The sequence below is a fragment of the Momordica charantia genome (assembly GCF_013281855.1).
Source record: "Momordica charantia cultivar OHB3-1 chromosome 4 unlocalized genomic scaffold, Mcharantia_2.0 BLBB01000004.1, whole genome shotgun sequence".
In the NCBI taxonomy this organism is placed as follows: Eukaryota; Viridiplantae; Streptophyta; class Magnoliopsida; order Cucurbitales; family Cucurbitaceae; genus Momordica; species Momordica charantia.
Genome location: NW_028275162.1, coordinates 5,203,170 through 5,228,159, shown reverse-complemented (window position 1 = coordinate 5,228,159; position 24,990 = coordinate 5,203,170). Strand labels below are relative to the sequence as shown.

Sequence of the window (24,990 nt, the reverse complement as noted above, 5' to 3'; positions counted from 1 at the left end):
TCTTAATCTTAGATTAAAGTTTAGGGAGGGAATAAAAGGTTAAAAAGAAAAGAAAAAAAAGGTTTTCGGGTGGGTTATAAAGGATTTTTAAAATAATTGATGGGATTTAACCTAATTGTAAGAATTAAGTTAAAGTTTTTAAAAATTATAGAAATCAAATTGAAACTAAACATAAAAATTTTAGATTAAAATTAATCTAATTAATTTGGCATTGTTTCAAATTTTTATGAGTACCAAAATTTCCCTTTTTTTTATTTTGTTTGTGATTTGTGTAGGATTAATATTTGATTTGAAATTTGATAGAGTTTAATCTAATTATTAAAAAAAATAGATAGAGTTTAATCTAATTTCAATCTTTCTCAAAAGTTTGAATCTATTAAAATCAGCAATTGCATTGTCTCTATAAAACTCAAATTCTCGATTAACATCGGTTGAAAATTCAAGTGAAGAGTTAAAATTGTTATTATTATGTTGCTTCAAAAAAAATTGTTATTATTTCATTAAAAAAAACTTTAAAATTATGATCATCTTTGAAATATATAAAATTTAAGCAGATTTAATAACTAAATAAATAGGAAAAAACTTAATTAAATGTTTATAGGATATCATAGTATATATATATATATATATACGAGAAAACTATTTCTTGAATTTTCATGATGATTAATGTTACTAATGACATTTTTTACATTGTCCGTAGACTATTTCTAGAATTGATGGATTCTATATTCATCAATTATCTTTTTCTTTCGTTTTATGTTTATATTTAAAAATAATTAGAATCAAATAATGTATTAAATAATTAACTAGTAAATAACTCCTTATTAAAAAAAACCTTACTAATAAATTACGCACACCTTGCTTATGTTATATCATTTTGATTTAAATGTATAATATTTCAGTTTTGGGTGAATGACATATTTAAATTAAAGTAAAATTAAATTAGATTAAGAATATTACTTCCTCGGATTAAATTCGTAAGTAAAAGTCAATTAGATTAAGTCAATACACGATTTAAATTTAACAAACATTAAAAAAAATATTCAATTTTTACACTTGGAACTTAGATTTAGATACGTGTAATAATTCAATAAGTTAAATAATAATAATTATTACTAGAACAAAGCAATCAAATTTTCCTATGGCATGTACACAATTTAACTTATCTAATAGCCAAAGAGGGTAAATGTTACAGAGAAAATGCATTTTGATTTTACACCCCTTGTGAGTTGTGAGCTTTGCTCTATGGGATTGCTAACTTCATTTGTTTTTCTAGCTCGTTCAACATATTATACAATCGATCGACGTACGGATGCAATCGGGATGCCGAGAGAAATTCATGTACAATTCCATCTATACTGATCCAACTCTGGCCTGGCTGCTTATGAACACCCTTTTCTCTCATAAACCATCTCAGAGCTGATGCATCATCCCATTGAAGATCAGTAGCAAATGAATTAGCTTGCATTACATAGCCAGCAGAGTTTTCAGGATCCACTTGTACAAGCTTTTTGGAAACATACTGAGCCAAGTCAAATCTAGAATGGAGTAGGCAACCTCTTAGTAGAGAACTCCACACAAAGTTATTAGGTTCGAAAGGCATTTTCGAAACAACTTCAAGAGCATCTTCGAAGAGGCTTGCCCGAGCAAGAAGATCGATGTAACAAGCATAATGTTCTAAACTAGGAGATACGGAATAGTGTGTGGTCATTTTGTTGAAAATTTGACGCCCTTGTTGTAAAAAGCCAGAGTGGCTGCAAGCACATAATAAGCCAATAAATGTTCCAGCAGTCGGTCTTGTGTCGAACTCTTGCATTAGGGCGAAAAGCTTCAATGCCTCATCGCCTTTGCCATTAACTGCAAGGCCCATGATCATGGCGTTGAAGGAGATTACATCTTTGGTGGATAGTTGATCAAAAACTTCCTTGGCCCTCTCCAAGCTCCCACATTTACAATACATATCAATCAATGCAGTGGCCAACATTCTGTTTGATGCAATTATACCACTACGTCCACCTTGTTCTATAGCTTCATGAACCGAACGACCGAGCTGCAGATCGCCGATTTGAGCACAAGCCGAAAGGACCGTGACCATTGTGACATGGTTTGGTCTGCAATGGGAAATCTCAACCATCTGACGGAAAAGGGTCAAGGCTTGCGCAGGACAACCATTCTGAAAATATGCATTTATCATTGAATTCCAAACAAGCACACTTCTCTTATCAACAATTTGGTTAAACTTTTCTTCACTCTTCTCAATCTTCCCCCACTTCCCATATAGATAAACGAGAACAGTATTGATCGAATCACAACAAGAGCTGTTGGTATCAAATTCATTAACAAATTGTTCCAATTCTGCAATCCATTTCTCAACTTCAGCAACTCGAAACTTCGAACAAGCAGATAGAACACTAACCATGGCATCATCATCCGGATGCATACGTTCTCTAATCATCGTCACAAAAACCAGCAGGGCCTTCTCAGCAAGACCCGTCTGTGCATAGCCAGCAATCAAAGAAGTCCAGCAACAACCCATCTCTCTATCAGACATTTCATCGAACACCTTATGAGCAGAACCCATATCCTTCAGACCCTTCGCGTAGACTCCAAGAAGGCCATTGGAGATGAAAGAATCACCCAAGTAACCCATTATCAGGAGGTGGGCATGAATTTGTTTCACAATCGGGGCATTGCCGGAACGGTGAAACGCCTTGAGAAGGAAAGAAAAAGTGAAGTCATTGGGGAGAAGGGAGAGCTGTTTCAGGGACTTGAAGATGGAAAAGGCTTGGAACGAACAATTCCCTTCAGCAAGTACTCTGATGATGGCGTTGCAAGGGAATATATTGGGGCGATGGAGATGACTGAAAACTCTGATTCCGAGGGAAGGTGGGTAGTGGCCGATAAGACGAGTTGCGATTAGATTGTGTTGATGCTTCTGAAGACGGAAGATTCGGGCATGGATTTGGCGGAGATGAGAATTGGAAATGCGGCCCTGGAGGAGATCGGAGAGGCTGTGGGATTCAGGATCAATCGACAGAGAGCGGAGAGTTGGCATTAGCCATTTGCGTTGTGGGTTCTGAGGCATATCATCGAACACTTAACGAGCGCATAAACGCAGCTCCAAGTTGGCCCAACAGGTATATATAATATGTCCATGCTGAGTCAAAGGAGGATTTCTAATATTACTTTCATCCCTAGTCGTGTACTCATTGAAAAGATAAGGAGCTATCTGGTAGGATATTTCTTTAGTTATCCATATAAAACCTATGAATATTAAAATGAACTCAGAATCCAAAAGTCCATACAAGTATCTGGTCAAACAATAGAAATCGAACAAAAGTTAGTGAATCCAAAAAAGTACCATCTTGAGGGACTCTCTCCTAGGGGTGTTCAAAAAGCCCGGTGACCTGGACAACCCGGACAATCCAACTCAAACCATAAGGGTTGAGTTGGGTTGGGTTGGGTTAAAAAAGTTTTCGGGTTGGATTGAGTTAAAATTTTTGAGAACTGAAATTTTGGTTTGGTTCGCGGGTTTAATAACATTTTGGTGGTTCAATCCGAACCGAACCGAAACCATAAAATTAAATATATATATATACACAACTTTTATTATTATTATTTTTATTTATACTACTAATAAATTTTTTTCTCATAAAATTTTATACAACTTTTATGTTATTTTATTATGAAATATTATAAATTTCAATTTAATTAATTATTATTATTGAATATTATAATAATAACATTTAATAATATTTTATATTAAATGAAGGTGGTTCTAATTTGATGTAGTTTATTTTGATTATTTTATTTTTTGTTAATATTATTATTCTAATAAAATTTATTATTATTTTAACTAAAAAAATATTAACATAATAATATATTTGTAATTCACCATAAATAAGAATGTGATATATTAGTAATTGTTATTTATTTCATTCATATTTCGATTCCAGACAATTTTATACCTTGTGTAAAATTTCTGGTAAACAACATAAAAAATAATAACGTTCACATTCCAATTGATTTTCATTTCAATTCTTCCCCATTTCGTTTTCTCATAAGTAAACGAGACCTAATACTAATCCAAGTTCACACGGCAAAATTTGTTTGAAATTTGGAGTAAGATGTCTTTGAACCTCCAACTTGTAAGTAAAATTACTAATGTCATAGCCATCAACCTAAATTCAATATATTGATTAAAAATATTTCAATACTTCGCTTGAATTGAAAATAAATTATTTAGTATAATTAAGACAAAAAAAACTTTATCATTAATTAGTTTTTGCCTATATTTCTTTTTATTTACATTCAAAGCTGATGGGCGTCCGAAGTATCTCACTAACCATGGCTGTGATTAACTTTGACAAATCAAAATAAATGAGGGCATAAAAGTTTGAACTACCCTATTGGGTCACTAATCACTTTTTTAAGTTAAAATGTGAAGAATTGCTTCACTTTTTCTGACATGTCAGTAAATTTGTAGGTTAAAAAAAAAATACTTTTAGTCCCTGTAGGTTCGCTAAAGTAACAATTTAGTCACAAAACTTTAATGGGTAACAATTTAGTCACAAAACTTTAATTGGTAACGAGTTAGTCCCTATACTTTCAAATTAGTAACAATTTAGTCCCTAAACTTTAATATATAACAATTTAGTCCTTGAATTTAAAGTTGGTAACTCTTTAGTCCTTATCGTGAAATTTTTTTTTGTTAAGTTTCTTGCATGTATAGATTGATAAACTAAAGAGGGATCAAATATATTTATGAATTAGAAAGGTTAAATTGTTATATGAAAGTTCTGACACTTAATTTTAATAAATTTTTTTACGATAGGAACTAAATTGTTACAAATTTTAAACTACATGGACTAAATCGTTATAAGTTAAGGTTCAGGGACTAAATTGTTACTTAGTGAAAGTAATATGTATTTTTTAACCAAGATAAACAATGGGCTAAAGCTTTGTCAATTTCCCAAGAAGAAGCTTATTGAATTGTCAGTTTGTAAAGGTTAATATATGGTATACAATTTGAATTTCATAAGCTAAGATTCATGTAAATCTATGTAGTAAACATAAATTTGACTTCTTAACTTCGAGCAGAACAAACACTGCTAAGAAATCATATAGTTAGATACGTAACAATGAGATTAAAATAGAAACCTTTATTAATTAGAATTTATCTATGGAGTCACTACTAAGTTACTAACTATAGAACCACAATAGTTGACCACAGTATTTGTCCTCAGAAAAATAACCAAAACTCTAGAAAAGGAAAACTAATTTCTATCTTCACTAGGAAAATAAAACCAAAAAAGGGAAAAAGAATAATCACCTTTACTTGAAAGTTGAAAGCCAACCACTGAAGCTGTGTATATATACTTCCAGAAAACATGAAACCTCCATTGAAACTGTGTCACCCTCAACATTTTGAATTATCATGCTGCATTTTCAACATTGCTTGAAAGGGAGAGAAGATTCATCAGCTCCATTCTGTATTCCAGGCCTCTCAGGTAGTGCCCCAGCAGCATGCACCTTCAAACATAATCACTTCAATATTAAGTTCCAGCAAATGGCAGAATCTGAAGCTTGTTCTAATGCACAACTTGTCAAGTGTCGTATTTCATGTAAATACTAACTAAAATCACTTCTGTCATTTCATAGAATCGCGCCTATCATTCTCAAACATTACTATTTAAAAATGAAAGTAATTTTGACAATGACAAAAGTAATTTTGGTCGTACCAAAATCACTCCCAAACATGTTGTAATGTTTGATGATATGCAAGTGGATTTAGAAAATGGCAAAAGTGATTTTAGCTTATGCCAAAATTACTCTCAAACATGCCTTAAATTCAAATATAGTTAAAAGCATAATAAATTAACGTCGGTAGGGAATTTTCAAATCACAAAAGGACTATTCTGGACAAATCCCCTTCCCCCCAGGCGCGGCAAAGGGTTTCTGAGGAGTACAGAAAAGAAACAAGATAACTACATAAAAAGCAGAACTTTGCAAAATCCATCACCATTTTGGCTTTCACAAAAAAGAGAAAAAACAAATAATAATAATAATAATAGCTCAATGTAGATTTTCGCTCTGCCAATTATCTTAATGAAACTAGTCAAATTAAGTACCTAGTGCAGTTAATTTGATTACTGGTACATCATTTGCATTCCACACAATGAAAAAGAAGAAAAGGAGAAAAGGAGAAGTTGCCTAACCAGAAAAGTAGACGAGCCAGATAGTCTCGTGTTAATGTTAAATGGGGCTGGAAATTGAGTGAAGTATTCTCAACAAGTTCGGCACAATCTTCATTACCAACGTTTGTCATTCCGGTTCCAATATTTTCTGATTGAGAAGGAACTTTGGAATGGATTTTCAGAGAAAGGGTTGCAAGAAGTCCATGGACAACAGAATGGATGGCTTCTTTTAGATCAGGGGATGTAGGTTCAGACAGCTCAGCCACCTGTTCATCATATATAATTCAAGTAAGCTAAGAGAACATCATCATGAAACAAAACACAAACATGATCCATAATCTCATGCATGCTCACCCCTCCCCGACAATGCTCTATAAAGTGTAGAAAAATCAACAAAAATCATGTTGTGTTATTTGTAACCTGATAAGTTGCATTACCGTGTCCAACAGTTCAACCAAAAGCCAACCCTATGACCTACCTATACACCCATGACACAAGTTAGAAGAAAAATATTAAGCATGGAATTGGGGAAGCAAGAGCTCAAGGTCACTGTCTAGTCCAACCTCGAAGACTATTGACCCCATCATAAGTGTTGGTCTGGTATCTAATCAGCCTAGTCCTCAGCATGTTGTTCTGCAATAGCAAATACTTTTGCTTCTATTGATTAATCTCTTTGCATGTAGCATGGTCATTATAATCTTGAACGCTTCTATTCGATTTATCCAAGAATCCGAGCCATGCCTTACTGCATCTTCTAGTAAGTGTTGTAACAATATGCAGGGTAAGCAAAGGTTTTCTTGCACAGCCCTTGATAAAATAAAAATGTATAGAGATAGCTTCATATAAGTAACCTAATTTTTCTAATTCAAAATGTCAATAACATGCAAATAGAAATAGCAAGCTATTTGATCCAGGGTGGTTCTAACGAAGAACTAATGAAGTACAAAAACTGGCCATTAATTCCCTACATTAACTTGAACAAAGATGAAGCCTAACCAATATTACAAAGTTGTGCACGTGTCTGAACAAATAAGATATAGTGGACTGCACACATCATCTAAAAAATCTTAAATTGACAACCAGAGTTTGATTATATTGGAAAAATCAACACACCTTTTCTGGCTGTAGCGACCTCAGATAGTCCAACAGATCATTCTTCTCCTCACCAACAAACTGTTGCATCTGAAGAGCTGCACTTTTCCTCTTGACCTCATGGAGTTCCTTCAACAAATTAACACGGGAATATAAGAAACAATAATGGAAATGGGAGATACAAAGTTCCAAGATATACAAACGGGATAGTCCACAATGTAAAGTTAGTTAAAAAAACATATTAAAGAGATCAGGAGTCAGAATGAGAACCATGATTCAAAAACGTAACATCACAGCTAAAAACAATTCTTCCATTTTCTCAACAAAGAAGTTGATGAGTGGAATTAGTTTACAACTCTATAAGCTATACAGGTTTCACTCATTTGAACAGAATAGTTGGATCATGGATGTGCCAGTTGCAAATAGCCAAATACATTTTCAGTGATCCCCATAATTAATGGATAATATGAGTAATTTGACCAAAAACAGTATCTGATAACACATCGTAATAATAATTATCACATTTAAAATAAAGTAGAGAGAGTTACCAAACTTACTAAGACTGTACCTTTTTAATTGAAGATAACTGAAACTGTAAATGACGAATGTGCTGTTGAACTTCAGGAGAAGTTTCACCAATGCCTTGGATGTTAATGTTTCCAGATGGTTCTTTCAAAGATTCCTCGAATTTTGAAGAAAACTCATTTTCATCTGAAAGGTTCGCTAAATTTGCACTGTCGAGCAACATTTCATGTAGATCAATTTTACAATTATCATCTGTTTGTTTGTCATTATTTCCATCATCAAAGTCAAGATTCATTTCAAGGCAGAGTCTATATTCAGCATTACGCAATGTGTACCTGAAAAAATCCACAAAGAACAAATACCATCAAGATATGCTAATATGCAGTGGAACTAAAAAGAAGTAAATATCACATTCTTTATGGATGGATTAGCAGCCGAAATGAGGCCACTGAAACAGCCTTATTAATAGCTATGATGCTTTCAAAAAATTTAAGAAAACAATACACCTTAAGACTTAAGAGATGCAACAATGTGAAACATAGTTAGATATGCTTAAACTTTACAACAAAGACAAACCAAATTATCAGTGAAAAAAAGTAGTCCTGTCTACTCTAGAAATCTCAGAAAGCCCAAAAATACATATTAGAGTAGTCAACTTACCCAGTCATTATTGAAGAAACTAACAACTTAGAAACTGGTTCCCATAACGCCTCAACTAAAACTTGAAACTGGTCAGATGGAAGTAAGCCTAGCATGCCCGAGATAGTCCTTTTCATAGCATCCACAGTGGTGGGTGGAACATCTTTTTGAATTATGCTTACATCTAACGGCTCTATCTCTTGTATCAAAGATGAGAGAACTGATTTCTGAAAAATAAAAACAGAACATATACAATAAAAGAGCTTTCCGCAGAATGGTATCCAATTCATATGAATAATATAAAACACTATTACCCCTCAGGACAACTAATACTCTTACTACGAAGTACCTGCATAGTTAGTCATTCTCAAACGCGTCATGCTTAACTTTAAACCAAAATTTGGGAGGAAAAAAGAAACATGTCAACAAATAACTAAATGTTAAATTTCTAATCAACCCAAAAGTTTAAACTCATAGATTACTGTAAATTTAATCTTTTATAGATATTCAACGCTCCGTCTCGCTTTTGTACTTGAAAATTTACACAAAATCCAACAAGTGGTAATCAATATTAAATACGGGGGAAATGAAAATATAACAAAAGACAATACAGATTCATGTTAACCGGTAGACTCAACTCAAAAAGCTTAATTACGGTACGGTATACACGGTTATCAGCACACAAAAACATGCAGTTCTACGGCTCAATACTCCAATCTTCAACTTATTCCGATGGAAGATAACTTAAACCAAGTAAAAAAGAGCTAATCCCACAAATTTTAATCAGTAGGCAATCAGGAAAAAAGAACAAGTAGCAACTCAATAATTATCCAACCAAAACTAGCGGAATAAAACTAAACCCAACAAAAAAGAAGCCAATTCCAGAGGTTAGCTAAAAAGAAAGCAATCTGACCTTGGAAGAAAAAGAGGGGTGGACATGATGAAATTCATCAGGAGCGGAGCCCAAGGAGGAGGAGACAGTAAGGGCTGAGAATCTGGAGGTGAATTTGGCGGAAGCAGAAAGAGGAAAGGAAAGCGAAGGCGGGAGGGATTTGGAAGAAGAGCGGGATGAGGGTCGGAGTTGCAGAGGCAGCGAGAGAGAAGAGGAGAAGGTAGCCATAGACAATTAGAGCCACAGCTTCAACCACTTCTCTCTCTCTTTCGCTCTTCACAATGGCTGCTGCTGCCTGTACGCCATTGAAATTCAACCACAATTAAGAGAGAGATCAGATCAACGACGATGAAGTAGCGTACGACTGCCACACAAACTGCCTCTTCGCCTTGCCTCGCGTCTCAACCGTTGAAATTTACTTGCTTTTTTTTTTAATGGGAGAAATAAGGATTTTTTTAAATGCATTTTAAAAAAAGAAAAGAAAAATATGGAATTATGGTGGTTTTAAAACTAATCTAAAATAGAGAAGACGATATCATTGTATGATACTATCTACTTCCGACGCTTTTGGTTTCACCTAAAATATCTCTAGAGATATTGTTCGCATCTATCTTCACTGACTAATGTGAAACTTTATTTGCACACTTAACAACCCCAATAATATTCCCTTCGAATAAAGTGTTAATTGTATCTTGCCTCAAATAGTCATGCAATTCACGTACTCTCGGTAAGAGTCTGCTTCTATCCATCACGTCCTGAACACTCGCTACACGGACTACATTAACATATGGGGTCGTTCTATAGCACCCTTAATCTCCTCCTTTATAACAAAGTTGCATCATTCTTCCTATCAGTCTACTCGACAATGATAGGTTTCCTATCAATCTATCTCAACCTGATAGGGCATGTATTACTTGTCATCCGAGCACAAAACGCGTCATTGCTCGTCACCTCAAACACTTTTTGTCAAATTTAGAGATTCATCTACAAGTTTCGTAATGACTATTAGGCTCATCAATCACTCTTATTTGAGTACTCTAAGTACTTGATATTTTGTCCAGAAACAAGAATGAGAGACTAAATTAAAAATCGAGTCAATTCTATGGTATATTTTTACTTTGTTTTTTATCTTTCATTTTTAACAATAAATCTACATTATAAAACATATTTTCTTTAGTGAATTTTAAAACCATCTATAAAATAAAAATATGAAATATTGACACACATATATAGTTAAAAGAATAATACTTTTAGTATTCTAAAAAACGGAATAATATTTTAAGTTTTTATTTAAAATTCATAATTTATACTTTTTACATTATAAAGAAATATTAGTGAATTTCAAACCTCTATATATATATATAAACAATGTAAAAATTATGAACTTTTATTATATATTTAGGTTTGAAATTCACTAATATTTCATAAAAGTTCATAATTTAGACTTTTTACTATGTAAAAAAAAATATAGAAAGTAAGAGAGTGCCGGCCCGTTTGGTATACATAGTATAATTTTTATGTATCCAATGATACTCATTAAGGGCCACCGGAGAGTAAGCGGGAAACATTTAGGGCTCGTTTTTTTAGATCGCTTATCTTTTAATGAATATAATTGGATACATATATCGGGATTATAGACAATGATTTGTTCTTTAAAAGAAAAAAAAAACCCTAAATCACGTATGGTTTATCGTAACTTGTATACAACATACGAGATTAACATATAATAGATAAATCATAATCACATATATTTTTTGGTTTAAAGAATATTGCCTAGAATAAATATTTTAAAAATTGAAAGATGGATAGTTAAAAACAAACATAATCACATATATTTTTTAATATTATATCGTAAATGAATAGGTGATGATTCTAACTCATAATATGTAATAAAAAGGTACACGTGTTTATCTAATTGATTGGGTCGGGTCATTGGTCCAAGCTGGTTAGTTTGGGTGAGATGGTTTGACTCATGTGCTTCTTTAGCTTCACTTTATGATGAATTCGGTATAGTAATTTTACCTTCCAATAATATATGCATTTAATATATGTATTGTATGATAGTGTCATCTCTTTTGATTTAATCTATTAAAGTAGTAGATTGGTGTAATATCGTTATAAGTTACAATAGACGAAACTTTTTTTTCCCTTGAAGTAGGACTTAGGAGAGGAATCTCGATTCAACCTAGCTAGAGACGAAATATGCTTCAAAACATTGTAATTTCCACCGCATCTACAACATATATTCAATTAAATTTTAACACTTTTGAAGCCATCTTTAAAAATTTAGCCAAAAATATATTAAAAAAAAAGTTTCCAAAAGTATTTTGTTGCATTTGATATGGATAAAACAACTCACTCACTCCCTACCTACAAACACTCATTTTCAAAACTATACTTCAGTTTTTTGCTTTTGGTTATTTAAAACATTTAAGATTTGAAAAAAAAAAAAAAAACTTTAAACATCACAATTTTTTTTAGTACAACATGTGGGGTGGGAACTATGGCATTACGACAAGAAGGGTCTATTTTAGTGTCAAGAGTGCATACAAGCTTTATATGAATCTTAAGACCATTACTGATACAAATAGTTCTACTATCATAAGCAAATTTTGGCCAAACATTTGGAATCTTAACATCTCATTAAAAATTCGAACATTTCTATGGAGATCAGCGCATAATTTCATTCCAGCAACATTAAATTTGAGTAGGAGAGACTTAGATGTCTCACCTTTTTGTCCATGTTGTCGATTTCAGGTGGAATCCACTACTCATGCTCTTTGCCTGTCCTCGAGCTCAGCAAATCTGGTACATGGTTCTTCCCTCTGCCCCTCTACCTCAGCATTGAAATGTCTTATTCCGTGACCTTTATGACATTGACAAACTATTCTTAGTAACTCAAAGATTGAAATTGCAGCATTGTTGGGTCATTTGGAATGGCATAAATCACATTAATAATCAGAGACCCATTCTGAATGTTTAAGGAAAGAGCGAATGGATTACCTCATATTAGGCTTCTTTCCACGAGGCCAATGATCTTCCCAAACGACTTGTTGAGCGTCGGGAGACGTAGCCATCTTGGACCCCTTCGAGCAGTGGTCTCAAACTCAACACAGATGCGGCCTATGGTGGTAGCATGCTTTCAACTGGGTTAGGATTCATGTTGCGCAACTCTTTCGGATCCATTGCAGTGGTCGGGTGTCCATTTCTTACCTTTCCTTAGCAACCAGACTCCCTCACAGCCATCCCTCTGATCAATGGAGATCTCAAAACAAATGAACATGCGCTTGTAATTCTTCACGATATTCAGTCGACTTCTTCGTCTTTTGAAGCTTGTTCGTACATGCATGTGCGTAGAGAAAGCAGTCGAGCAGCTGATCTTCTCGCAAAGCATGGTCTTGTGAAAGCCCTTGTGGCAGTTATCAATTAATGCAAGCCTACTTAAAACAAAATATATGGGGTGAGATTGAACTCACAACCATTGGTTGGAGATATAAACCAATTACAGTTGAACTATGTTCATTTTGATGATAATCTTAGAGTTATTGTTGTGTTCGATTAAAAAAATATATATACCCACACAGTGGAAGTTAATTGTTAAAAGGCTCATTTACTAACATTAATTGTATTTGGTAATTATTTATGTTTTTTCCTTCTAAAATTTGATTTTATTAGAAATGGTAACAATAAACAATAAATAAATTTTTTTTTTCAAAATTTCTATGTGATATTAATAATGTTTCTAACAAATACCTAAGTCTTCGAATAAAAACAATAAAGTTACCAAACCGACTCTAGCATGTAATATGGAATTATGTTTATTGTTTAATACTTGTTCTCTTCAGATTCACTAAATCAATGGATTAATGTTTTTAGATTTACATTTAAGTAAATATGTGTTAGCTAGATCTTTTTTTTAATTGTTTTTTTTATTATGGTATACAATTAATGTAAATTTTGAAAAATTTTAAAAGAAAGAATTACATTAAACATATTATTTAAAAAAATAAACAACATAATATATTACAAATTATATAATATTATGAAATAATAATTATACAAAATTTATAACATATATGTTAATAAATTAATAAATAATATTTTAGATTGAACTTAAGAATTAATTGATAACCTTAGTTTACACATATATTACTTAACAAAATTTGAACAATTTTGAATATGATATTCAATTTTCAAATATGCTACAAAATACATATTAAAAAATACGAAAACATGAAAGATAACTATATGTTTCATTGAATCTATTGTTTTTAGATTTATGTTTTTATATCACCAATCCCATACCCATCATAGTATATCTATTGTTTAGATTTTTCGATTTTTAAGCGAACCAAAACTTTAAAACAAAAATAGATATCTAAAAATATTATGTTTGTGTCTAATAGATCATTGCAATTGTAAAAAGTGCTTAATGCAAAAATAAATAAATAAATAAATAAATAAATATATATATATATATATATGTTATAAAAAGTTTATAGAAAGTCTTTAAACTTTTAATTTTGTGTCTAATAAGATTTAAATTTCTTTTAATTTTGTGTTATTAGGTCTTTAATATTTTTTAAAATTAACAAATATATTAGACATAAAATTTAAATTTAAATCTAATATGGTACAATTTAAAATTAGAATCTGATAGATTTGTGAAATTTAAAAACATGTCAAATAGGTCGAGAACAATTCGAAAATTCATTAGATACAAAATTTAGATACCTATTGGAAGTTAAGATTTATTAATGTCAAATAACCCAAAAAAATAAAAATTCTACAGATAGAATTTCTCATAAAAAAAAATCAAAATCAAAATTGTTATTGGACGGACGGGACCAACCAAACTTTATTCACCCGATTATTTTACATTAAAAATATGATACGGCGCACTTTTATTTTTTTATTTGAAGTATCTAATTTTTCGCGATGATCGACAACCGCGAGGTTGCCGCTTGATCGCGAGGAAGCGGCAACAAATGGATTTGAAATTCATGAAAATGGCGGCATTTCAATTTCTCCCTCTCTCCCCTCTATATTTCACCAATGGATTCTCAGATTCTCTCTTCTCCCTCGTTTGCCATCGCCAAACTCAGCAACTTCCTTCTTCTCCCCATCGCTCGGAATCGGACTCTCCCCGTTTCCCATGGATGCGCCGGAGTATCAGAAGCCCTCCGTACGAAAGTCGAAGAAGCGGGACGCGGAGGAGCAGTCTCTGCAACTGGCCACGGCTAACAAGAGAGCCGTCCTTGGCGACATCACCAACTCGTTGATCTTCCGTTCCAGTCAGTGCTCGGTTTCTGACCAAGATATGGCGGAGGAGAAACAGGGCCTGGAACTCCCCCAAGGAAGGGCTGTTGACTCGAAGAAGTCTGCTTCTTCTGCATCTAGCCTCTATAACCATCTTCGTTCAATGGAGGTACGGATTTATGCTCCTGCGCCTTGATTTTAGTTATCGATTATCGAGATACTGTGTGAAGTGAAGTGAAGTGAAGTGGTTGTATGAACTGAGGATTGCGATTATTTTTCTTCGTGCAGTTTCGTGTTTTCCTCGTCATCTCGTTCGTTTATGATTATATTAATAATCTGGAAATTGAGATTTCCTGCTATCGATATTGTTTAATTTTTTTGCGATTGTTGCTTCGGCGATTTGGTTGGGCGGCATTTCTCGTGAGTTCCAAAATTATCATAGATTCATAGCCAATGTTTCGAAACACTATATTATTCTCGATTTGATTCTTCGGATCAGAAACATTTTCTGAAATGCATCTATACATAAAAATACCATCATGTAGGTTCGTATTCATGCCTGACAGTTTCTTCGAACGATTTTCACAAATTTAATTGTTTCAACACTATTTGATCCAACTGGTTATTTCCTTTTGTGAATCAGATGGAATTACAACCAAAGATACCGCCCAATAATATCGAAAAGGCTCAAAACAGTGATTCCAGTTTCACTTTCAACCGTATGCGAGAAATTCTTGTGGATTGGTTAGTGGAGGTTGCTGAGGAATACAAGCTTGTATCGGACACCATATATCTCACCATTTCATATATTGACAGATACCTATCCTCGCATGCTGTTGACAGAAACAAGCTACAGCTTCTTGGCGTTTGTTGCATGCTTATTGCATCGTACTTACTGAGAACTTACTTATTTTATTTGGCCAAATTTATGGTATTCTTATTGCTATTGTGATTTGGTGCTGCAGAAAGTATGAAGAAATTAGTCCTCCACATGTTGAAGATTTCTGTTACATAACAGATAATACATATATCACAGAACAGGTGCCCACTTACTCATTTCTCTGTCTTAAGATGTGTTTTTCTCTTTCCATAAGTTGAAATTTTGATTTGATATTAGAGATTAATCGATATTTCTAATATGCCTTGCATTCACATTTGATGGGTTGATTTTCATAATTTTTTCCAAAATATAAATCGAGACTTCATATTCTAGTCCCCTACATAACTCTTTTGAGTAAATTTTCTTTAACCAGAGTCAGCTGTTAATTCTGATTCTTATGCTGGAATCCCCATATTTTCTGATGATATTTATACGACTAATGCGTGAATTGATCGGCCATGGCAGCTGATGAAGGATCTCATTTGGTTTTGTTTAACGTGCAGGTACTGAGTATGGAGAGAGAGGTACGCAAATTCTTGTGCCATGAAGGTGCCCCCACGATAAAAAATTTTCTCAGGCAAGAATGATGTTCATCTGTTGTGCATTCAGTTCCTAAAGACCCATATTTCTTCTCATCTCTATATGCGATTAACTCATGGTTCCCATCTTACAGAATATTTACAAGAGTTGCTTTGGAAAATTGGAAGGTGAGTCCATTAACGACATCTTTCGCTTGTTCTTCCTCCTTTCGTTATTTGATTCTGAAGATTTAACTCCACCTGCAGGCTCCAGACATGCAATTTGAGTTCTTAAGTTGTTATCTTGCGGAGCTAAGCTTGTTAGATCACCGTTGCGCACAATCCTTACCATCAATAGTCGCTGCATCGGCTATTTTCCTTTCTAGATTAACTATCCAACCAGAGAAACATCCCTGGGTAAGTGTTATGTTTGTAGTCTGTTTAATAACCCGTTTATTATGTAGTTTAATTGTGTTTGGAAGCCCCAAGCTAACCCAGTTGGCAAGGACTCAGGGTCTCTTATTCATACTGGTTTAGAGGTCTCGAGTTCGAACTTTTTCGTAAATTAACATAAAAAACTCTTGATGTCTCTTGGATCTGGTCCTTGGGTGGGTGCGAGTTCAGGTGCACTTAGATGTAGTTGACAAAGCTCCGAGAAAAAAAAAAGTTTAATAGTAACTTCTTCATCATAATAATATTGGTTTTTTCAAGTGATAACTAACGTTGCTGCTTACTCACATTTTTCAGTGTTTAGCACTGCAACGTTACTCTGGTTACAAGCCATCTGAATTGAAGGACTGCATTCTTGCCATTCATGACTTGCAGTTAAATAGGAAAGGAAGCTCTTTACAAGCAATAAGAACCAAGTACAAGCAACACAAGGTACAATGCTTTAGTAATATTTCATTAGTTCTTTTTCTGAATTTTCTGAGGTGTCACGTTTTAAAGCTATCCAAAAAAAGATCAAATTTATCCTAACTCAGTTTTTGAGTTAACCAGTGACTTAACATGTATCCCGTTTGAACTTCTATAATTGTTTAATATCGATTACTACTTGTTGGGTCTTGTGCAAATTTCCTTTCCTAACCTTTGAGTGAGAGAGTTTTAAGGTATATATAAAAGATTAAATATATTGTAACCCATAAACTTAAGCGGTTGATTGTGTTTGAACTCTAGAATAATATACTTAACCAGTCGTTGGCTATTATAAGCATAACTCAACGGTAATTGATATATACTCCTCCCTTTGAAGTTGGAATTTCAAACCCTCCTACCCCAATTTATTGTACTAAAAAAACATACTTAACTAATCTGCTGGCTTTTGTTTTTAGCAGTGATTTAATAACATCCTAATGCAACTTATTTTCGTTTTACAGTTTAAGTGTGTGGCTGCATTATCTTCTCCCTCAGAAATTCCGGCACATTATTTTGAGGACATTGATAAGCAAGCATTCAACAGGTTCTTACAAGCTTAACTGTTCAATGCTCTGAAGCTTAGACACTTTTTTTTCTTTTTTTATTATTTTTTTTTATTATTTTAGCATGATATGCACAGTAACCATGCACAAATAATGAGAATTAATTACTTGTTAAATGAAAGATAGCTTTTTTTCTTCCTCCATTGTAGCCTTGTCTCTTCATTGTTAGAATAGAATGCAATTGAATCAAAGGCTTTAACCTGTTTTTTTTGGTTGGTTCGTTTTTGTCAACACGTGTAGAGGTGAGAGTTTCGAATCTCCGTGACTCACATTTTTTTCCCTTTGTTTCTCCCAACGTAATTAAGTGCCATAAAATTGTACAAACCATACATTTGTGTACGGTAAAATATGGTGGGGTTAACATTGAACACCACACAGAATAATGGATTATAGTTGTGAATGTGAATGCAATTTTTTTTCTGTGAGTTTAAAATATGATATTAAATATTCACTTGCATATCGACATGTCCATCGATATTTTTGTGTATCCATAGAATTTGACATCGATATGAGAGATAAATTGATATTTTTATCGTATGAAAATATCAACAAAATATTATTAATATATACATAATAATAATATTAATCATTTTAAATTCAATAAAAATACAATAATTTTTATTTGTTAATTTTAATATTTTTAACATTTATAGAAATATCAGTTCACATCGACCTTATTTTTTCTTAGTATGATAAGTTGGATGTAAGATTGAATTTACAATCTTTTGATTCGAGGTATATAACAATTACTATCGAATTATACTTATTTGGAGGCGATTTATATTGGTGGTAGATGAATTCATGATGGGACTGTTGTGGCATTAATACAATCAGAATTGTCTTAAAAAATAGCACAATAAGGATTCGGGGGTCTTTTTTATTGTCAAAATAAGAATTTTATATTTTGAGGGGTTTGATTTTAACAATTTTTGCAGTTTTTTTTAATTTATAGAAATAACTATAGTTTGAGAGTTTAACTGAAATGGATAATTCATATATTTTTTAGGTACTATTGTCAAAATTACATCAACAAAACATAATTATAATGATTTCATGAATTTTATAGAACAATTGCTCAAGCCGAAAAATTCAAGAGTTGTATTTTTTTTAAAATGTTTATCTTCAATTACTTTTTTTTTAACAAGAAAATGCTAAAAATAGTTTGGTAATTTTTCTTACACAAGTATACTCATTAATAATTTTCTTGAGTAATTATTCAATTCTACTTAACAACATATAAAATATCATCTCTCGTCCTAATTTAATTATAAAAATGAAAAGGAAAACGTAAAGATTTTCTGAATTCATTTGGTGCATTGCCGTTTTTTTGTCACCTTGCCACCGAAAATCTGACCACTAAAAAAAGTTTAAATATATTAAATGGTCTCTAATTTTTTAGCTAATTTTTAATTCGATTTTTAATTTTTTAAAATTCTTAAATTTACTCTTTTTTATTTTTTTTTTTGAGAAAAAAATCTCAATTTTAGTCTTGAAGAATAAAAAATTTTCAATTAAATAATTCTATAAAAATTATTGAAATTTGTTAACAAGATGCATCATTTATTTTACTAAGATATTTAGATATATGGAAATGTTATTTGGATTACCAAGTACATCAAACTCAATTCACCCACCAACAAAATCAAGTGGTATGCTTACACATTTAAATATAATAATAAAAATAATATTTTAATGTCACACCACTTTCTATAAATAAAATTTAACATATTTTTAATGGAATATCTTAATTGATCATCTTTTTAATATATTGCGGGTAGAATTGAAAATCTAGAAAAATTGAGTAAATTAAAAAAAATCAAAAAAATTAGAGATCGTTTAGTTTTAGGGTTTTTTTTTTTCACTTTTATTGAGCATGGGTTTTAATCGCTTTAAAATTAATTTTTAAACAATAATATCTTAAGTATTTATTTGAAGATATACGAATTAAATTACCATCAAATTTAAAAATTTAAATGTCCAACAAGTAATTATCACTATAAATTGAGATTAAATAATATTATAGAAGTTTGAAACATACCACCAAACTAAAATTAAATAATATTATATAAGTGGATCAATACTAGTGAATTTAATCTTTTTATTTATAGTTCAATTGAACCTATATTTATTTCCTTCTATCACGGGAGGTAGGTTCAAGTCTCCGCACTTATTTATGCGACATAATATTAAGAAAACAACAACAAAAATGGTATTTTGATTTTTTTCCCCTAAATTCCTGTTCAAGTAGACATGGATCATACCTTAAAAAAAAAAAAAAAACATGGGTGATGGAAGCTTAAGCCCTAAGGTTGACCCGGACCCGGACCCGAGTCCGCCGATCCATTGTATGCTCCGACTCCAAGTCCAAGCACTCGAGAAGAGGAACTCGGCTTTGTTTCGTCAAAAACTGGTACAGTGGCCGAACCGCGGAGCAAGGAAGAGGAAGAAACAGCAGCTCGATCCTCTGCCATCGCCCGATTGCGTCTCGTAATGGAGGTTGAACCGGAGGAAAAGGAATTGAAAGCCGCTGGAGCTGAGCTCCTTACTGACGGACGGCGAGGTCTCCGTATACATGGTTGGGAGATCGAGACTCTCAAGCGCTCCATTCTTACCTCCTCCAATTTCGAGCAGTACTCTCTTTACCTCTCCCTCTCTCTTTCATACATGTTACTGACTTTTGCAATAAACTTGTCGTTCGTTCTAAATCATACTTTTCTACTTCCACGAAAGCTTTGGAAATTGATTTTACATCGCGCTTCCAAACCACTCTTATGTTTTCGTTTTTATTGAATTGCCCTTTTCGTTATAATATTTGCTTGATACCACTGCCGTTCAAATGCATTTCTAGCATTAATTGTGCTTCAATTTTAATTTCTGGGCATGGGTTTATATGTAAATGATGGGCATATGACTGTTTGTTGACTACTGATTTTGTTACTTTAAATTCTAGGCCTTGATTCTTTATCTTATACTTCAATCCAAGTTGGTTTTAATTGCCACAAATTTCTTTCCATGTTCTATACTTTGCAGAGCATTATTTTGAACTACTATTTTTGTAGGGTTTGGCTTAAAATGATGTTCTGTTGTTTTTGACCATCAATGAACTTCTCATACTATTTCTAGGTCAGCGGTATAAATCAAGGGGGATATGGTAATTGGTTTTAACTTTTGAGTTATATAGGAGATGGAAACAGAGGGCGGACAAATTGTTAGATGTTCTTTCAGTAGTTGCTAAAAGCTGATGATTTGTATTCGTCCTAATTATTAGAGAACTGACTGCTGTTATCTGTTGTGGTTTCAATCGAGATGAACATAGACATGCACACACAAGAATCACAAATATATGGAGTAGCAATTGCACTTTGAATAATGGCATTCAATCTGCTTGTAGATGGGAACAGAAACTTCAGACATCTCACTTGCCAGAGATGGTGTTCGGTGACAGTTTGTTAGCTCTCAAACATATGAGGACTGGAGTTCAAATTCATTTCAATGCCTTTGATGCTCTAGCTGGCTGGAAAAAGGAATCTCTGCCTCCTGTTGAAGTTCCTGCTGCTGCGCAATGGAAATTCAGAAGGTAACAGGAATTTTGTTTTCCCGTTGATCTCTATGGCTGGCGTACTAATAGATTAAGTCAAGAAGTCATAATTATACAATACTTTGCAATGTTTATAATTCATAGGTTGGTGAAGTTTAAGGAGATTTCCATTTGATTTATCTGTCTTAGTTTGATCAACTTAAGAAAATATTGATGAGAGGACTTATCTCTTTGAGGGGTTGCTAACGCATTCCAATTAATCCCTTTGAATATTAATACTAATATATTTAACTTTCAGAGATAAATGTTATTGATTGAAGTGTTTACTACTAGCACTTTGATAGTTTTGTTTTGGGATAATTTAATTTATGCTTCTTAGGTATGTCTAAATTTTGGTAAAAAGAACATCCGATGAAAGTTTTTCTTACTTGATAGATAGAATATATATCATTGTGTAGGGTCTGACGCACTTCTCTGAATTTACAGCAAACCTTCCCAACAGGTGATATTGGATTATGATTATACATTTACAACACCTTATTGTGGAAGTGAAACAATTGAAATAGGTACAGAGAAGGTACGTTCTTTTGCCCTATATGCCTGTTGAAGCTGTGGTTTCTGATTCAGTCGAGTTCTTGAGTGGCTTTGGGCACTTTCTGACCAATTAACCTTTTTACTGAGTTGAAATTTTCTTATTTATTGTCCCCTTTTCTGTTGGTACCTTGACCTTGCAGCTTCAATTTGAACAGTTAATGTGATTGCAAGGGTTTTTTATTGCTCAACTGTAGGATGCAATCACTCTTTTGCAGCTGCATCAGTAACTAGTATTTTCTTTTATGATCAGCATGAAGGAGAGCAAAAATGTGAAGAGAGCAATGGTCTCTGTTGGGAGGACAGCAAGGAGCAAATTGATCTAGTCTCACTCTCACTAAAGGAACCTATCCTCTTTTATGATGAGGTGGGAAGCATAACATATAGGCCCATATAAATAAAAGTATATACAAACATTGTGTGTATATACTTCTAGAATTTTTTCTTAAATCCTCACTTCTTGGTATATTTTTTCCTCCCCTGACCAATCTGTACTTGGAACTCAACAGGTAATCTTATATGAGGATGAGTTGGCTGACAATGGCATATCACTTTTAACAGTTAAAGTGGTAAGTTATCAAATTCTGATGATACTAGTATGCAAATAATGTTCTTGCTAAAGTACTATGATTTCACCAAGGACTTACATTTTTATGTTTTGAATTTCTAGAGAGTCATGCCAAGTTGTTGGTTTCTTCTTTTACGTTTCTGGGTAAGTTATCACTCTTATATAATAAACATTTTCTAAGCATTTGTAGACTTTTTCCACCAGTTCATCATTGTCTAAGCATTTTTATGAGAGAATGTATAGAGAATTTTGAAGGTAACAATGGAAAGTACAACTTTAGTTCTTTGGCTTACTCTTCGATTTCCTCTCTGACATTGCTTGTACAGCTTAGAGTTGATGGAGTACTTATGCGACTAAGGGACACTCGTATGCATTGCGTGTTTAGCAACAGTGAAAATCCGATAATCCTTCGAGAAAGTTGCTGGAGAGAGGCTACGTTTCAATCTCTTTCTGCAGTAAGTTCATGGGCTTTTGCATGCTAAAATTAACGGTTGGCTTGTTGAGTTTGGAAAAAAGTTCAGCTCAAAATATAGAAATATTGCCCTTTGAGAAATTTTCTTTTTAAAATAATATCAGTCCTAGTGAAACATTAGCTGGGAAAGGAATGTAATGTTCATGTCAAGCTTTTAAGGACTCAAACCCATATTTAGTTACAAGAAACTACTGGGCCAATAGATGTATGGTATATTATTAGTATGTACTGTAATATCTAAAGCTAATTGAATAACTAGTTTGAGGATCAGTAAAAATTATTTTTGTTCAATTTTGTTGTCGAAATCTTAACATTACACCTAGACATTTAGACAGGATTGAGAAGAAAAGCAAAAAATCAGAATACATGATAGATGATACTGTATCGTATTGAGTTATTGTTGCACAAATAATACCGAGTTATTCTCGCTACGACAGTCTTATTATCCTCTGCCCAGTAGCTCATACTTTCAGTTGTTTTACACAATTTGATGATGTTTATCCATCAACATTCACTGAATCAATTAAATGATGCAGAAAGGATACCCAACTGATTCTGCTGCCTACAACGATCCCAGCGTCATCTGCGACCGACTCCCGATCATATTGCAGAAGACCCAAAAGCTTAGAATCCCTGGTAATTTGTAAACCTGTAAATTGACATTATATATCATTCTAGTTGATTAGCATTTCCTTGATATTTTTTTTTTGATGTTGAAGCTTTTAATTAGAAAATATTTATTCCATGGCTTATGTTGGATGGAAAATACTTTATTTTTCCCCTCCAAAAGTGTATGGTTTAAAAAAGGCTACTCTAGGAAGCTTTACTTTTCCAAACAAACCACTGATATGAAATCTTTGGCACCTTTCTTAGTTGGATCATAATTGAGTTGCCAATTCATAGGTCAAACTCATTCATTGCTTAATCAACTGACTAGATTTTTTTTTAATTATTTATTTTTAGTTTCGTCATATCATCATTGTTTCATACTTTTCCAATGTCAACTCTTGGAAGCATATTTATCTCTAGTTGTGTTTGGAAAAAAAAAAAAAGATAGTTTTCTTAAAAATTTCATCAAGAATTTGGATTTTCCCTCTATCATTACTTTGTTGGGAAAAAAAGAGTCATATTTTTTAACTGCCTGCTTTACAACTTATGATCAGGGAATCAAATATTTAGGTTAAAATGTTCAAACAAACCTGAAAAAAAGAAAAGAAATAAATGCTCACATTGTGATTCGATCCCGAGACACAAAAGCTGGGGCATGAGTCAAATTAAGGAGCATTGTACACTATATTTTATTTAAGGATAAATTGCACAAATCATCTAAGTATGGTATTTGTTACCATGGTATCCCTAGTCCTAAACTTTTAATTGTAAAAATTAAACTCTCGACGTTCAAAATTAAACCCTTAGAATTTCATTATATAAGAAAATTACACCTAAATTTTGAATAGTAAAAATTAAACACTCAAAGACGAGAAACGACAAGTCAGATTCTTTTGATCCTGTATATAACATTTTTTTGAATTCATACGGGTTGTACATAACATTATTTTTTCCTTTTGAATCCATACGGGTCTATGCCTTCAATTATTGTTTTTCCCCATCTGCAAGACATAATAGCCATGTGGGAAACCTATTCATCCATCAATCCAGCTCGTATATGTGATGTGTTGGCACTTAAATCGTATTTAAATTACATTTATTTTGTTATTATTTTAAATCTGTAGTATTTTTGTAATTTATTTTTAAAACTATATTATTCTTAAAATTAACTGCATATATCATATCACGTAGTTTTAATAATTTTTTATTTTACATATTTGATCTTTTTATTATTTGTTTTTATAATCTCTCCACTTTCACGTACATTTTTATTTCAGGGTTCTCTCACGTTGTAAATGAAAATTTAACTCCTTTTTTAAAATAAAAGTATCCACATATCTTCTCTCATTTAATTATTTTACCATACTCTTCTCCATTTTTTCCAATAAATAATTTATGTATTCGCCTATATATATATATTACCAACTCTCTTTTAGCCACATATACCTCTCCTTTCTTGAAAAAAATATCAGCGTTGAATCGATGAATGGTTAATTAATTAATTCCTGAAAAACAGAAAATGGCAAAGATGATTTAATTCATTCTTAATTGAGAGCTGATAAACCATGTTTAACTCTTATATCGATGAAAATATCAATAAAATATTGATATCAATGAATATCTCTAAAAAAAAAACTAACTCACGATATATCTATACTATATATATAAAATGCATAATAGGAAAATATTCTCTCCCTATTTTACCCTTTTAATTTAAACATTTTCTTTTTTA

General features: G+C 32.5%; 4 protein-coding genes across 4 annotated transcripts; 2 read left to right on the top strand and 2 right to left on the bottom strand.

Annotated features, from left to right (window-relative positions):
* Positions 1–1,063: 1,063 nt before the first annotated feature.
* Positions 1,064–3,480, bottom strand: LOC111017300 (putative pentatricopeptide repeat-containing protein At3g08820). Its single transcript, XM_022293009.2, has one exon. It carries the CDS (start codon positions 3,083–3,085, stop codon positions 1,244–1,246), a length of 1,842 nt encoding a protein of 613 aa, XP_022148701.1. The 5' UTR covers positions 3,086–3,480; the 3' UTR covers positions 1,064–1,243.
* A 1,662-nt stretch (positions 3,481–5,142) lies between these two features.
* Positions 5,143–9,714, bottom strand: LOC111017393 (MAR-binding filament-like protein). The gene is made up of 6 exons (XM_022293141.2): positions 9,367–9,714; positions 8,475–8,680; positions 7,858–8,149; positions 7,311–7,418; positions 6,219–6,463; positions 5,143–5,532 (listed from the first exon to the last, which is right to left on the bottom strand). Exons 1-6 carry the CDS (start codon positions 9,571–9,573, stop codon positions 5,436–5,438), a joined length of 1,155 nt encoding a protein of 384 aa, XP_022148833.1. The 5' UTR covers positions 9,574–9,714; the 3' UTR covers positions 5,143–5,435.
* Positions 9,715–14,277: 4,563 nt separating this feature from the next.
* On the top strand, positions 14,278–17,621 carry LOC111017314 (cyclin-A3-1). The gene is made up of 8 exons (XM_022293027.2): positions 14,278–14,773; positions 15,248–15,492; positions 15,570–15,645; positions 15,988–16,061; positions 16,158–16,191; positions 16,270–16,419; positions 16,750–16,884; positions 17,379–17,621. Exons 1-8 carry the CDS (start codon positions 14,501–14,503, stop codon positions 17,475–17,477), a joined length of 1,086 nt encoding a protein of 361 aa, XP_022148719.1. The 5' UTR covers positions 14,278–14,500; the 3' UTR covers positions 17,478–17,621.
* Positions 17,622–19,854: 2,233 nt separating this feature from the next.
* LOC111017412 (TIP41-like family protein) lies at positions 19,855–23,598 on the top strand. Its single transcript, XM_022293162.2, has 8 exons — positions 19,855–20,110; positions 20,872–21,057; positions 21,505–21,595; positions 21,863–21,976; positions 22,119–22,178; positions 22,280–22,321; positions 22,504–22,632; positions 23,186–23,598. The coding sequence occupies exons 1-8, from the start codon at positions 19,971–19,973 to the stop codon at positions 23,294–23,296; spliced, it is 873 nt and encodes a 290-aa protein (XP_022148854.1). The 5' UTR covers positions 19,855–19,970; the 3' UTR covers positions 23,297–23,598.
* Positions 23,599–24,990: the final 1,392 nt, after the last annotated feature.

Bases quoted from the DNA above. Each gene is read 5' to 3' on its own strand.
- LOC111017300 (XM_022293009.2), bottom strand. From the start codon at position 3,085: ATGCCTCAGAACCCACAACGCAAATGGCTAATGCCAACTCTCCGCTCT.
- LOC111017393 (XM_022293141.2), bottom strand. From the start codon at position 9,573: ATGGCTACCTTCTCCTCTTCTCTCTCGCTGCCTCTGCAACTCCGACCC. The intron at 8,150-8,474 runs GTAAGTTGACTA...GGATTTTTTCAG, and splicing joins GTTTCTTCAATAATGACTGG to GTACACATTGCGTAATGCTG. The intron at 5,533-6,218 runs GTTAGGCAACTT...TTATGTTTGAAG, and splicing joins CTGGCTCGTCTACTTTTCTG to GTGCATGCTGCTGGGGCACT.
- LOC111017314 (XM_022293027.2), top strand. From the start codon at position 14,501: ATGGATGCGCCGGAGTATCAGAAGCCCTCCGTACGAAAGTCGAAGAAG. The intron at 14,774-15,247 runs GTACGGATTTAT...TTTGTGAATCAG, and splicing joins ACCATCTTCGTTCAATGGAG to ATGGAATTACAACCAAAGAT. The intron at 16,420-16,749 runs GTAAGTGTTATG...CACATTTTTCAG, and splicing joins AACCAGAGAAACATCCCTGG to TGTTTAGCACTGCAACGTTA.
- LOC111017412 (XM_022293162.2), top strand. From the start codon at position 19,971: ATGGAGGTTGAACCGGAGGAAAAGGAATTGAAAGCCGCTGGAGCTGAG. The intron at 21,058-21,504 runs GTAACAGGAATT...CTGAATTTACAG, and splicing joins GCGCAATGGAAATTCAGAAG to CAAACCTTCCCAACAGGTGA. The intron at 21,596-21,862 runs GTACGTTCTTTT...TTTTATGATCAG, and splicing joins TTGAAATAGGTACAGAGAAG to CATGAAGGAGAGCAAAAATG.